General features: G+C 41.5%; 1 protein-coding gene across 2 annotated transcripts; it reads left to right on the top strand.

The window, feature by feature from the left end:
* The first annotated feature begins 8,209 nt into the window (after positions 1–8,209).
* Positions 8,210–14,462, top strand: LOC127345678 (hexokinase-3). Of its 2 annotated transcripts, none has more exons than XM_051372176.2 (9): positions 8,210–8,693; positions 11,183–11,327; positions 11,409–11,576; positions 12,060–12,134; positions 12,848–13,003; positions 13,117–13,215; positions 13,298–13,425; positions 13,783–13,864; positions 13,969–14,462. In XM_051372176.2, the coding sequence occupies exons 1-9, from the start codon at positions 8,422–8,424 to the stop codon at positions 14,347–14,349; spliced, it is 1,506 nt and encodes a 501-aa protein (XP_051228136.1). In that variant the 5' UTR covers positions 8,210–8,421; the 3' UTR covers positions 14,350–14,462. The 2 variants fall into 2 exon arrangements, with proteins under 2 accessions (XP_051228136.1, XP_051228141.1); XM_051372181.2 differs by having other exon boundaries at positions 8,443–8,707.
* Positions 14,463–15,311: the final 849 nt, after the last annotated feature.

Raw genomic sequence — 15,311 nt, 5'->3', positions numbered from 1 at the left:
TTGGCCAACTCTCTTCAAAGATGCAAGGAAGTTTATTTTATCTTGTGATGAATGCCAAAGGGTTGGTAATATCTCTAGACGCAATGAAATGCCGATGAATTATACTCTTGTTATTGAACCGTTCGATTGTTGGGGATTTGACTTCATGGGACCTTTTCCCTCTTCATAAGGTAACACTCATATACTCGTTGTTGATTATGTTACTAAATGGGTGGAAGCCATACCTACAAAAAGTGCTGATGGTGAGACCTCTTTAAGAATGCTTTTAGATATTATTTTTCCTAGATTTGGAGTTCCTAGATATATTATAACTGATGGAGGTTCTCATTTTATTCATGGTGGTTTTAGAAAAACTCTTGCTAGATATGGTATTAATCATAGAATTGCTTCCGCTTATCATCCTCAAACTAGTGGGCAAGTAGAATTATCAAATAGAGAGATTAAATCTATCTTGCAAAAGACTGTTAATAAAACTAGAAAGAATTGGGCTAGTAAATTGAAGGATGCACTTTGGGCTTATAGAACTGCTTATAAAAATCCCATGGGAATGTCACCTTATAAAATGGTTTATGGGAAAGCTTGTCATTTACCTTTAGAACTAGAGCACAAAGCTTATTGGGCTGTTAGAGAATTAAATAAAGATCCTAAACTTGCCGGTAATAAGAGGTTGTTGCAATTGAGTTCTCTAGATGAATGGAGAAGTGAAGCTTACGAAAATGCTAAACTCTTTAAAGAGAAAGTTAAAAAATGGCATGATAGAAGGATTATCAAAAGAGAATTTAATATTGGAGATAAAGTCCTATTGTATCGGTCTCGTCTCAGATTCTTTGCAGGGAAATTACTCTCGAAATGGGAAGGACCGTATGTTGTCGAGGAGGTGTATCGTTCAGGAGCAATCAAAATTAGCTCTCTCCAAGGCAATGCTACGCAAGTGGTAAATGGACAAAGACTCAAGCATTATATCTCAGGTGATTCCTATAATGTTGATGTTGATATTATTCGAGTGGAAACACCGGAGGCCTTCATCAAAGGACAAGTTGACAGTTTGCCAGAACTCGACTTTGAATAGGTAACGATCGTAATAAAAAGTTCGCAATTTACTTTCCGAACAATATTTTTGCTGTTTTTGGAAAATATGGAAAATTACGAGATCGAAACGGAGTGGAAAAGACGCACGAGGGCGTGCCACCATAGGCCGGCGCGGCCTGGCCTGGGCCCGCGCCGCCCTATGAGCTGGCCGCCTCGTCGCCCCTTTCCGACTCTAGTTCGATCTGGTACTTTCCTTTTGACGTGGAAATTTTTGCTATATAATCCCCCGGACCCCTGGAAGTCCGTATATCGCTTTTTCGACGTGTTTTGTTTCGAGCTGTTTCTGCCAGGATCTGTTTTCAGTTTAGAAGCACCATGGTCTCCAAGAACAAGGGCAAGGAGCTTCCGGATGAAGATAATCAAGATCTTGAGTGGAAAGAGAAGACAAGAGCGTCAAGGAAGAAGATGAAGAAGAGGTGGAGGAAGACTCGCGTGCACACCCGCGTGCTACCATCGCAAGCGTCAAGGTGGTGGACAACCCCTTCAGTGCAAACAAGAGCGCAAGAATTCGCACCGGAGGAGGGGTTCCACGTCATTACCTAGCTCCGAAGACATCTTTCTCAGGAAGGACGAAGCCTGAGGGTGAAGAGTGGGGAAATAGCTCCAAAAGTTGGGACTTGCCGTCGGACATACTTCTTAACCGCGTCGAGCACAATTCGGAGATGATTCGCAACCTCACGTACAAGATTGATGAGCTCCAGGAGCTTGTTGAGAAGCTCGTCAGGAATTCATCACCACCATCGCCGAAGGAGTAATTCATCATCGGTATTGGCATCCCCTTGGTTTGTTCCAAGCTTGGGGGAGTGCCGCGGTATCACATCATCACTACCTTTTACTTTTTACTGTCAAGTAGTGTCATATCATGAGTAGGGAAGTTATCATATAAGATGGGTTGCAGTTTGGAAGTATCTCTCCTTTAGTTGGTTGTCTATGTATCCCTTGGTGTGAGTTATCGTTATGGAATATTAATGAGAAGTCTTATCATTTACATATTGCACATCTTATTTTAGTTTGCAATCTCTATTATATGATTTACCTTGTTGTTAGTATTGGTATCACTTTGGGAGCATTGAATAAATCTATTTGGTTTTGGCAAACTTAGCATTGGTCAATAGCAACAACACTTTGAGGTTTAAGTAGAAAAGAAAAATACATGTAGATGTTTCATTGTCTTTCTTTCTTGTTAGCTCATAGCTTATTATTCTGAAGTTAAAATTGTTTGTGCTTACAAGGAAGATGCATGATTGTTTCTATCACATGTATATTTGTTTGTTTCCTTCAACTCTTATGCTTGCTAATTAACCTTGCTAGCCAAAGACCTGTACTGAGAGGGAATACTTCTCGTGCATCCAAACCTTAGCCCAAACCTATGTCATTTGTGTCCACCATATCTACCTACTACATGGTATTTTCTGCCATTCCAAGTAAATACTTCATGTGCTACCTTTAAACAAATTCAAAATTTACTATCTCTTATTTGTGTCAATGTTTTATAGCTCATGAGGAAGTATGTGGTGTTTTATCTTTCAACCTTGTTGGGCAACTTTCACCAATGGACTAGTGGCTTCATCCGCTTATCCAATAATTTTGCAAAAAGAGCTGGCAATGGGATTCCCAGTCCCAAATTAATTAAACTAAATAGACACTCCTCCATGGTATGTGATTGATGGACGGCACCCGAAGGATTCGGTTAGCCATGGCTTGTGTAAGCAAAGGTTGGGGGGAGTGTCATCATCATAATAAAACCAAAATAAAAAGGCACTCCTTCATGGTATGAGATTGTTGGCAGGCACCCGAGGATTCAGTTAGCCATGGTTTGTGAAAGAAAGGTTGGAAGGAGTGCCACACAAAATAAAAATAAAATGGGAGCCGCTCTTTGAAGGTTGTCTGGCAAGGGGGTTAGAGTACCCGCTACCAGTCGTTGACAACAACAAACACCTCTCAAAATGTTACTTTTATTATCTCTATATGATTTCAAAACTGAAAAAGCTCTAGCACATGATTTAATCACTGCTTCCCTCTGCGAAGGGCCTGTCTTTTACTTTATGTTGAGTCAGTAAACCTATTTCCCTCTATCTCAAGCAAGCATTTGAGTAGTTGTGATCAAACCATTATATTGTGATCTGCTTCATCATGTCTTTTATTCTTCCTTGTTTAGTACAAGTTTTATCTGAATGAATATAGCTTTGCAAGTTATCAATTATTATGAGGAGACTATTATGATTGAGTATGCAAGTTGTGCCATATAAACTTTAACATGAGAGCGCTGCTCAATAGATAAATATAACATGTTAACTGTTCTCTGACCAAGAACGAAGTTTGCCATCACCAACTATGATTTCTTATGCACCTTTATTTGTGATTACCTTATACTTGTTTCAAGTTGAGTTATATGAGGAAGTTGTTTGCTAGAATGTCTTGTGTGAATGAATATGATGCTTCTTGTCCATATTTTATTTATCGACTCTTCACTCCATAAACATGTGGTCCTGTTTATTGAGTTTAGTTTCGCTTGGGGACAAGCGAAGTCTAAGCTTGGGGGAGTTGATACGTCCAATTTGCATCACTATTTTGTATCATAATTTGCTGTTATTCATTGATATATTTCATATTTGGACATAATACTTATGTTATTTCATCTATTTTGCATGTTTCATCATTATTGGAGGATCAAGCACCGGAGCCAGGATTCTGGGGAAAAAGCACCGTCGTAACGCAATATTTCGGAAGATCAACTGTGGAAGGAAATTATACCAAAAATCCTATTTTTCCGTATGACGAAGGAAGCCGAAGGGGGAGCCGAGGGGACCCAAGGTGGGCCTGCACCAGGCCGGCGCGGCCCATGGCCTGGCCGCGCCACCTGGTGGTGAGGGGGCCCCACAGCCCCTTTCGCCTCCTTTTCTTCGCGAAATCCTTCGTCCCGAAGACCTAAGCCACAGAGGGTACCTCACGAAGAGTTACAGCCGCCTCCGCGGGGCGGAGAACACCAGAGAGAAAAGAGCTCTCCGGCGGGCTGAGATCCGCCGGGGAAATTCCCTCCGGGAGGGGGAAATCGACGCCATCGTCACCGTCATCGAGCTGGACATCATCTCCATCACCATCATCATCATCTCCACCATCATCACCGCCGTCTCCACCGCTGGACATCATCACCGCCGTAGCAATTTGGGTTTGATCTTGATTGTTTGATAGGGGAAACTCTCCCGGTATCGATTTCTACTTGTTGTTGATGCTATTGAGTGAAACCATTGAACCAAGGTTTATGTTCAGATTGTTATTCATCATCATATCACCTCTGATCATATTCCATATGATGTCTCGTGAGTAGTTCGTTTCGTTCTTGAGGACATGGGTGAAGTCTAAATGTTAGTAGTGAACTATGGTTGAGTAATATTCAATGTTATGATATTTAAGTTGTGGTGTTATTCTTCTAGTGGTGTCATGTGAACGTCGACTACATGACACTTCACCTTTATGGGCCTAGGGGAATGCATCTTGTACTCGTTTGCCAATTGCGGGGTTGCCGGAGTGACAGAAACCTAAACCCCCGTTGGTATATCGATGCAGGAGGGATAGCAGGATCTCAGAGTTTAAGGCTGTGGTTAGATTTATTCTTAATTACTTTCTTGTAGTTGCGGATGCTTGCAAGGGGTATAATCACAAGTATGTATTAGTCCTAGGAAGGGCGGTACATTAGCATAGGTTCACCCACACAACACTTATCATAACAATGAAGATTATTTAGCCGTATGTAGCGAAAGCACTAGACTAAAATCCCGTGTGTCCTCGAGAACGTTTGGTCATTATAAGTAAACAAACCGGCTTGTCCTTTGTGCTAAAAAGGATTGGGCCACTCGCTGCAATTGTTACTCTCGCACTTTACTTACTCGTACTTTATTCATCTGTTATATCAAAACCCCCTGAATACTTGTCTGTGAGCATTTACAGTGAATCCTTCATCGAAACTGCTTGTCAACACCTTCTGCTCCTCGTTGGGATCGACATTCTTACTTATCGAAAATACTACGATACACCCCCTATACTTGTGGGTCATCATGCCTCTAGTTTTCTGGGAGAGTGACTTTATAACTTCTAAGATTGTAGATTTGTTGTTGCTACTAGGGACAAAACAACAATGTTTTATCCAAGGGTAACTCTATTGTTTACTTTACACACATTGCTTAATGCAATAGTCTGTTGCTTGCAACTTTATACTGGAAGGGATGCGGATGCTAATCTGAAGGTGGATTATTAGTCATAGACGCAGTTGTATTACGGTCTATGTATTATGTTGTAATATCCAATACCAAATATCATAGTAATCATCTTGTCATGTATGGTCGATATTCTGTCAATTGCCCAGCTGTAATTTGTTCACCCAACATGCTATTTCTTTATGGAGAGACACCTCTAGTGAACTGTGGACCCGGTCCTATTTCTTTTACTGATAAATTCAACTGCAATCTTGTTCTGTTTACTTTCTGCAAACATCTCCTTCCATTCGATACGTCTAATTCTTTGTGTTCAGCAAACCGGTGAGATTGACAACCTCACTATAAGTTGGGGCAAAGTACTTTGGTTGTGATGTGTGCAGGTTCCACGTTGTTGCTGACGCCGGTAGTGCGCCCTTCCACTAGTCAGCCAACAACACCTTCAGAAGTCACGCCTTCCCTCCTACTGGTCGATTAAACCTTGGTTTCGTACTGAGGAAAAATTTGCTGCTGTGCTCATCACACCTTCCTCTTGGGGTTCTCCAACAGCGTGTCCGCATACGACGAGCACACGCCATCAGTTGCATACAAGTATATGTTATCTTCTATGATGATCTTGTTGTACTAACATATGAGTGCACACATATGTTGGGGGATGCGCAAGGTTGTCACCGTTGCATGTTGATAGAATGAGGTATAGCCGGAGTTTGACAAAAACGGCATCCTAAGTCCTAGTGATACATGTTGTATTAGTTATGGCCCCCAGAACCTACTTTTGAGTGCCCTAAAACTATTTTTGGATATGCCTTGTCTAACACCATGTGTTGGAGTTAACCTTAGAGCATACCTAGGACGAGATGCTTTTCCTGGAAGGTCTAGGGACCTATCGGACTGTGTACTAACGCAAGTCCACTAAAGTGCCATGGAGTCTAACGGTGTAGTGGTCGATATGGACGTGAAGAGTCAACACTAAATTCAATGATATAAAAAACAACTATTTGACGGGGCATATGAATTTGAGTTTGATGTCTCAATATTTCCCGTTTCTTAGAGTAAATGATTAAATAGACCACACTGTTATTGGCCACTATAACAAACTATGGCATGCCCATTCTCCTTAGGAGACACTTATTATCTTCATATTGGACAAGAAAGATCTCGCACCACATATTAGTAAGGAAAATTTCAGGTGGGCCTAGTATGGGCTTGAACCACACAACCAACTAAGATCCATGATGATATGAATTATCGGAGGGGGGATGTAGTTTGTCAGCGAGAAGGGTTGTTGATATGCTCGTGGCGAGCGTGACCATGGTGAACAAACATATTGGTAAGCGAAAGGGTGAAGGTGAACCACGTGACTTCATGATTGCTTGGTCACTTGCTGGACAAGTGTTATCATTGTTATTGCTGGCATGTTTTGGTGTTGTTGCAACGCATGGCCTGCTAGTTGTTTGTTGCGATTCATTAGTTTGTTGGTTCCGTTGAGGATGGAACGCCACCCCCATGGGCCCTCTTGTCTTTCCCTCGCTGATCCATTTCCATTTACATAGGAAGTATCGCCGTGCGGTATAGGTTGCATGCCTTTTTTGTTGTTAAAAAATTGGCGCTTGTGTGAGGTTTGCCATGTTGTTTTTCATAACTAGCGCTACTCTAATATTTGTGACATTCAGAAACACCCCGCACTTTCAAGTTTATTAAATACAAGAGGCAAATAGTGTTCTTTCTCATACACTTCAATAGTTCATCTTAAGAATTTTTTTTGGGTGCCTTAGTAGATGCCGTAACACAATATATGCAATAATGAACTATAAATGATATAATATGTACACAAATCAATGAAAAAGAAAAATAAATACATGTCCAATAGATTTATATCCCAAATTTCGCTTTCCTATTTTTTCTTGGCATGCCAAAGTTTCGGGATTTTTTGCAAGAAAAATTCATACTATTTCAGGAAAATAAATAATGTCAAGCTTGTAATTATCTCCCCCCCCCCCCCCCCCAAAAGATGCGATTCTTTTTATAATAATGTCCAAGCACCATTAGACCATTTTTCCTCTATACAAACTAAGCATTGTGCATTCTCATAGGCGGAATGGCACATTCTGATTTATGGTCACAAGGAAAATTATAATTTTTCAGTTGTACACAACTAAAGAAATGTTCTTTTTTATTAGCAGGGTATAATCTCATTTATTTCCCACCTAAATATATAGGCCTTGATCCATTCATCTATCAGGGTCAACAATGCTTTTCTCTCTTTGTCAAAAATTCACCGCAACAAGGCGATTTATTTAGGAAAACTGTGCTGGAAATTTGTAAACGTTTACTCGGGTACATAGCTTATCACCAAGGTCAACAGAAGCCATTTAAGTAACAAAAACGATGGTAACAAAATTAGAGAAGACAAAAGATGCACAAGAGTTCAATAGAATATTGCATTATTTCATAGTACGCTCATTAAACATGCAGTCTTGCTTGTTCTCAACGATCTGTGTTCATTCTTGAGAATTGACATTTGTGTATAATACACATTCAGGGACAACGTTGAGACAACATATGTCGGTATTGTGAGTGTGATGTGTGCAAGTATGTATATCAAAAGAAAAACAAATAATCTGCAACCCTGAGCCATGACCTAGCTGCCTACGCTGCAAATGTGCAACTTTATTTTAAACCCTGTGAGAGGAGAGGAATGCCCACAAATGGAGCATCGGCAGAAGCAGCAGCAGGTCAAAGCTACGACGGAGAATAAGAAAAAGAAGATTTCAAACGAATGAGTAGGAAGTAAAACCGCACATGGCGGATGTGGAGACATACTGTAATTAGATGGATTCCGGTGGGTGTTATTGCAAGAAATCCCTGCATAAATAAAAGCAGACGGACACTCTTGGCTTTGTGTCCCTGATTTTCTATTTCCCCTCTCCTCAACCTCAAGCCTTTCTTTCCCCTTCGCCCGCAGCCCCACCCCACTACTCGCCTCTGTTCCATCCCATTCGCCATTCCGCCGACCGCCCCGCGCGCGGCGGCGCGTTGCCGGCGCGGTTCGGACTGGGCGGACTCGCTGGGAGTTGTCGAGAGGACGCGCGGGATGCCGTGATCGGCGCAGGGGGCGGTGATGGGGAGGGCGGGGTTCGGGGTGGCGGCGGGGTGCGCGGCGGCGACGTGCGCGATCGCCGCGGTGCTGGTGGCGCGCAGGGCGGCGGCGCGGGCGCGATGGCGGCGCGCCGTGGCGCTGCTGCGGGAGTTCGAGGAGGGGTGCGCCACGCCGCCGGCGCGCCTGCGCCAGGTCGTCGACGCCATGGTCGTCGAGATGCACGCGGGGCTGGCGTCCGACGGCGGCAGCAAGCTCAAGATGCTGCTCACCTTCGTCGACGCGCTCCCCAACGGGTACGGCCCCCAAGGTCCCTCCTTGCTCGCTGCCCTCCACTGCTACTCGGTTCGTCGCCTTGCGTTGCGTTTTCCTTTTGTTATTTTTGGCGATTTGCAGACCTGCTCCGCTTCCGTTTCTTGCCTCCCTCTTTTTTATTTCTGCGATTCATTCATAGACCGGAAAAAAAAGGTAAAGCCTTTCGTTGCTGTCATCTTTATTTGAACACCACTTTGGTGGTTGGATCATGCCCTTCAATCTCGCCGTCTTCTTGTTAATCTATCTGCTTTATTCATGCAAATGTGGTTACCCACCTTCACTGGGTTCTTGCCTCCCTCCCCAATGATGCGGGAGTGCTCACTCAGCGTCTTTTTTTTTTCCATGTGAAACTCCACCAGCATATATTTGATATTTCATTTTTTCCATAAAGTTTCAAGCTCTCTCTACGGCGACATCGACACGTAGTATCTCCTTGCTACTTTCCCCTCGGTGTGCATTTGGGTCTGCCATTCTTGCTCTGGTCGTCTGAACGCCACTAACTTGGATGGCTTCACATGTTTTATGTTTCCCCTTTTGCGATTCCTACCTCGTGATGCTGTTTGGTCCTGTCGCGGAATGCTAAACGTATTTCGGATTCAATCACAGCAGTAAACACACCTGGTCCGTTACTTTTCCTGGTGATATTATTGTCCATAAAGCCTCGATCTTTATTCCATTGCGCATAATGCACCGCACTTCCTCGCCATTCACCTCGTTTTGAAATTCCTCCGAGTAGTAAGTACGTCATCAGTGAGTTCACAGTTCTGCCATATTTCTTGGAACTGCAACCGGCGACGCCCATCAGCTCCTTGTGTCCGGCTGCCATTTTTCAATGGATTTGCGCAGTTTTGATGTCCGATGCGATGCCCCCTGCCCTGCTGTGAGTGCCGGTGCTGCTCTGGGGTGAAAATAATTAATATGCCAGAGGCCAAGAATTTGTCATGTGGGTTCTTATGCTGCACTGTTGCCTGTTGGTTTGAGCTTGCATTCATGGCGGGGCTGCTGCCCGGACCACCATAAAGGGGCATCTTAGTACGTGAATCTACCAACACTTCTATGTGGCCGGCATTGGGGTTCACACTCCAGGTTGTATTCCACAATGCCAATGTGGCCTGTGACCTTCTCTGTCAGATCAGAATCATTGCTTGGGACGGGACGGCACACTTCTTATTTTGCTCGCGTCGATTGCAGACTATATTTTGTGTGTTTTATAGTAGGAAAAAACGCAATAAAGTTGAACGGTGGAAGACTGATGTTCCGTGTTCATCTGATTCGAGGCCAAAACAGAAAACTCAGTTGCGCCATTCATCAAGTTGTGCCCGCAATGTTGTTCTTGTCTTTGCATAATTGCGAGATCATCACTTGTTGGATCTTTGTACTTGCAACAGCTTGGCCTGCTGTTAGAACCTATAACTGCGTGACAGACGGATCCACATTGGTTTTGGTTGGCCTTTTGTATTTTTGTTTCTGTCACGCATTTGGATTTTAGTTCTTTGATGTTTCTTGATCATTGCCAGCGTGGCTTCTTAGTAGTAGGTATTGCTGTGCTACGTGTAGAGTGCTATGAAATGGGAACCAATATCTTATTATTGTTGACCAAAACCATATTTAAAATCAACGTATAAACTTCTGTCTCAGCGAAACAGTCTAAAACATGGAAGCAGTGTCATCTGTATATCTTTCTTCGTTATCGACTTATACTATTCTTTACTGACCATACACCAGTTTGTTGACCTGTTTAAGCCTGTAAAAGAAAGACATGTTTAAGCATGTCTTTGTTTTCTGTAATTGCACATTGGACCCCTCAACAATGGACCCCTGAAAAAGACCTCTTCATTTGATTAGGTCTCTTGATCAATCCAGTGCATTAGCTTTCTCCCGCGACCCTCCTCAATTCAGAACATCTATGGTTTGCAAATTTTGCATAAAAAGATTGGACACTCGTTTTGTCATTGATGCACCAACTGTAGTTTCTTCCGTACCGGTTTACCATTACTGTGGCAATGTGTAGGCAATTATTGGGATAGCGACAAATTGCGAGTGCTAAGCACCCATACTGACAACTAACCCAAAGGACGCCATAAATGTAGTTCATTTGCTATGAAGTTTTTATTTTTCATGGCGTAGTTCATTAGGGTGTATTTTGGATAGTGGACATGCAGAGTTAAGAAGCATGATAGTGCTGCTTACCCTGAAAAATATGATCCTTTGAAAACCAACAGTAGTGGACTTTGTTTCCATGATATTTGTTCTGAAGGTGCTGCAATATGATGTTTCATGTCAAATTGAACTTTTATTTCGTTGGTACTCTTTTTGAAGGTGCCACGATTAGTTAATTTAAATATTCTATGAGCCTATGAGGCTATGACCAATGGAGAGACAATAGTGATAATTAGCCTTTCTTTTCCTTCTTTTTTCAATTTTCCTATGCAAGTCATACTAAATTGGCTATGGTCGTGTACTTTGACAGGGATGAAGAAGGTGTATATTATGCCATTGATCTTGGAGGAACGAGCTTCAGAGTCTTGAGGGTTGAAGTTGGTGCTGGGTCTGAAATCGTTAATCAGAAGGTTGAAATTCAAGCCATCCCTGAGGAATTGATGGGTACAAGTGAGGTACTTGCTTTATTCTATCTTATTTCTATGTATGTGAGATATATCTTTGGTACATGTCTTTCAGTTATATTTCAACTGCAGGATTTATTCAACTTTGTTGCTTCGACTCTCAAGAATTTTATTGAAAGAGAAGATGGAAAAGATGAACAAAAGGCACTTGGTTTCACCTTTTCTTTCCCTGTTAGACAAAATTCAGTTTCTTCAGGGTCATTAATTAGGTGGACTAAGGGATTTTCAGTTGGAGACACGGTAAGCCAACTTAGTTTTTCTCGCACATAATTATACATTCCAGTGCTGTGGTTTCCGTGTTATCCAGTTAGCAGTACATAACTAAAGAAGTTGTAATATTGGTAAATATTTCTAGTTTTGTAATTCAGATCTTAAAATTGATAAAATGCTATTGATGTTATTAAGTAAATCCCAGAAATTATTCTGTTCAATGTCTCTGTTTTGTACTCCTTCCATCCAACAAAGGATGTCTCAACTTTGTCTAAATTTAGATGTATCTATACACTAAATCACATCTAGATACACCCAAATTTATACAAAATTGAGACATCCATTGTTGGACGGAGGAAGTATTGAAAATCAGGATTTAAACTTGTAAGACTGCCATGATTAGCAATTTATTTCTCATCTTTGTGAATCGCTTGTTTTCTTGTGCTGTATATTTACCTGTCTGCTTCTACATGAAATGATCATTTTTAACTCATGTGAACCATGTAACCACAGGTTGGGAAAGATGTTGCCCGGTGCTTAGATGAAGCGCTTGCTAGGTGTGGATTAAATATTCGAGTTACTGCACTGGTAGGTCTTACCTGACTTCTGCTGGCTTAACAAATTAACATTGCTTTTATACTTTTAGTCAGCTGTAAACCACATTTTCTTGAAATGCTGCACTTATGATTATTTCTCGTTGTGTTAATATATATTCAATATATAAAGAAGATGATGCATAACATTTAGGAGGTGGTACAGGAAAACTGACGGATTATCCCTTAGCTAGGCGGATTATGGATGAAAGCTTAATTAGGTCATCGTAATGGGTTAGGTTGCTTTAAGCCCTGGCCTTTTGTTGTATTTTTTCACAGGAAGAGAGGAATGACAAGTTAATGAATTTTTTAATCTTAGCCTAATGCTATGCTAGTAACCACACTTTCCATTTTCTTTTTCTTTTCCTTCTTTCTTCTTTTTTATTTTTTCTTTTTCTTTCTTTCTCCTTCTTTTGGTTCTCTTTTCTGTTGGGTTTCATATCTAGCCTACCCCAACTTGCTTGGGAAAAAGGCTTTGATGTTGTTGTTGTTGTGAGGATGGCAACGTATTAATTTGATTAACCTAGTTAGTCAAAAAAAAAAAATCCCTGAAATATATTGCATCCAACCTCAAGGTTAGCACTAAATAATAATCTCCGTCATGACCTGCATGTTATGTTATGCTTCTTTTATTTGTGAAAAAGTATGTATATCAACACCATCTCTTTTTAAATGATTATCTTGAATGATATATTTTTTTTTACTTAGGTGAACGATACCGTGGGGACATTAGCTCTAGGGCACTATTATGATGAGGATACAGTGGCTGCTGTGATCATAGGGGCTGGCACCAATGCTTGCTATGTTGAACGCACTGATGCAATTATCAAGTGCCAGGGTCTTCTTACAAACTCTGGAGGAATGGTATCTTATTTTTCCACTTTATCTGTAGTTTGCTTGATTTATCTGATGATCTGTTTCTGTGAACAAATGAACTATTATGAAAATCTCTTATGTCAAAGCATTGTATCCATCAGGTAGTAAACATGGAGTGGGGGAATTTCTGGTCATCCCATTTGCCAAGAACTCCTTATGACATCTCTTTGGACGATGAGACACAAAATCGCAATGATCAGGTAAGTAATCTACACAAATTTCAATCTTATTGTATCTTAGTATTGTTGTTAATAGGGCGAAACTGACTAGTCTTTGACACAGGGCTTCGAGAAAATGATTTCAGGGATGTACCTTGGGGAAATTGCAAGGCTGGTACTCCATAGGATGGCCCAAGAATCAGATGTTTTTGGTGATGATGCCGATAGTCTATCAACCCCCTTCATTTTGAGGTATTGCCATGCTTAAAATGTTATAGAGACAGGACGTGGTTACAGGGCCCTACAATTAGCTGAATATTAGTTGAATATTTCTCCATATTTGTGGTCTGTAGTTTGTTAGCATTAACCAATTCTTACCAAGTACTATACTTAGCTGAATATTTCTTGAAAGATTTATGCTGCTGTTTTGTTATATCGTTGCTTATCCCCTTAACTAAGTCCTCGGGTATCAAGCTGATATTTTCTACTGCAGTATTTTAGTTTTGGCTCTATTGGCTTGCCAACCTTTCATACTTATGGAATTTTACTTAAGTTTTACCCTATTTTAAATATGAATACCTGACAAAAGCTTAATCCAAAATGCTTCAGCACACCATTTCTGGCTGCAATGCGTGAGGATGATTCACCCGATCTGAGCGAAGTCAGAAGAATACTTCAAGAACATCTGAAGGTTAGCTTTTCCATTGTCACGTCTAGTGTGCTTGCTCTGGCATCAATCCCATACTTGTTCGGACATCAACCTGGTTTCTCATATTTTCATCGCTGCTATTCCAGATCCAATCTGCCCCTCTAAAAACTAGGAGGCTGGTTGTCAAAATCTGCGACATCGTCACCCACAGAGCTGCCCGTCTTGCCGCTGCTGGCATCGTGGGCATTCTGAAAAAGTTGGGCCGTGACGGGAGCGCTGGTGTCGCCTCCTCGAGCGGGAGAACGAGAGACCAGCCAAAGCGGACGGTGGTCGCGATTGAAGGCAGCTTGTACCAGGCATACCCGGTGTTCAAGGAGTACCTGGACGAAGCCCTGGTGGAGATCCTTGGAGAGGAGGTTGCGCGGACCGTCACACTGCGGGTGACGGAGGATGGGTCAGGAACCGGAGCCGCTCTGCTCGCCGCGGTACACTCGTCGAATAGACAACAAGGAGGAGGTTCGATATAGTGGATCAGAGAAGACAATGGTGATACAGCTTGCCCCTCTGTGCAAATGTAAAAAGGGACATTGTTTGATATCTATAATTCATATATATAAGATCTGGTCTTGTGTAGAGAAAATTTTCGTTGCGTCTCCGTATCATTGTGTGCCTCTTGTTCTCGTATTTCATGATGTGTTGAAGTAGTTTGTTTGGTTAGGGTGATAGAAGCGCCAAGGGGATTAGACAATTGTTTTCCTATTCCATTTATTTTCTTCACTAAAATTACTACTATCCTTTCCCGCCTTTTTTTACTACTATCCTATTTTGTAACTATACTAATGCACACTTTAGGAGATCTTTGTGCCTCGTGTTATTCCGTTGAGCAAGACCATTCTGAACACATTTCTGTTGTAAGAGCTGGAGAAGTTCCAACTTGATTAGGCATGTTTGAGGAATGAGGACGCATGTTTGATGGGATTAATCTACTCAGAAGAGGCAGACAATAGTAAAATTCTAAAACTGTTCCGTTGTCCCAAGATATGGTAGAAGTTTCTTTCTGGACATGGTGTTTTGGCTGATGAAAAGTGGTAGAAGTCCAAATGCACCTATTATGAAAATTAAATTTTAAATGTTAAAATATTATTTAAAAATTTGATGGATGTACATCCGGACATGCTATATATTTGCACATCAAATTTGTGGGATTTGTAAAATAATCTCAGGACAAGCTATTTTGGAGAACCGAAATTGTAACTCACACATGAACACCCTACCCCTATGAGCACATCCGAGATAGGGATGAGTGTATGTGTGTTTATGTGAGCGTCTACATCAGTGTTTCGCAAAAAAAAAACACCGGAAATTGTCCTTTTACACAAGTCACATAATTTTTTTTTTCATGAGACTTTATGTGCGGATATAGAATGTCTGGATGTACCCCTATTTCTTTTAATATTTTAAAATACATTTTGGGCAATGGGTACATGTA

Source organism: Lolium perenne, chromosome 3 (genome assembly GCF_019359855.2).
Source record: "Lolium perenne isolate Kyuss_39 chromosome 3, Kyuss_2.0, whole genome shotgun sequence".
Taxonomy (NCBI): Eukaryota; Viridiplantae; Streptophyta; class Magnoliopsida; order Poales; family Poaceae; genus Lolium; species Lolium perenne.
Note: the sequence above shows the minus strand (reverse complement) of the source record. Positions and strands in the feature narration are given on the sequence as shown.

Bases quoted from the DNA above. Each gene is read 5' to 3' on its own strand.
- LOC127345678 (XM_051372176.2), top strand. From the start codon at position 8,422: ATGGGGAGGGCGGGGTTCGGGGTGGCGGCGGGGTGCGCGGCGGCGACG. The intron at 12,135-12,847 runs GTAGGTCTTACC...TTTTTTACTTAG, and splicing joins ATATTCGAGTTACTGCACTG to GTGAACGATACCGTGGGGAC. The intron at 13,216-13,297 runs GTAAGTAATCTA...TCTTTGACACAG, and splicing joins CACAAAATCGCAATGATCAG to GGCTTCGAGAAAATGATTTC.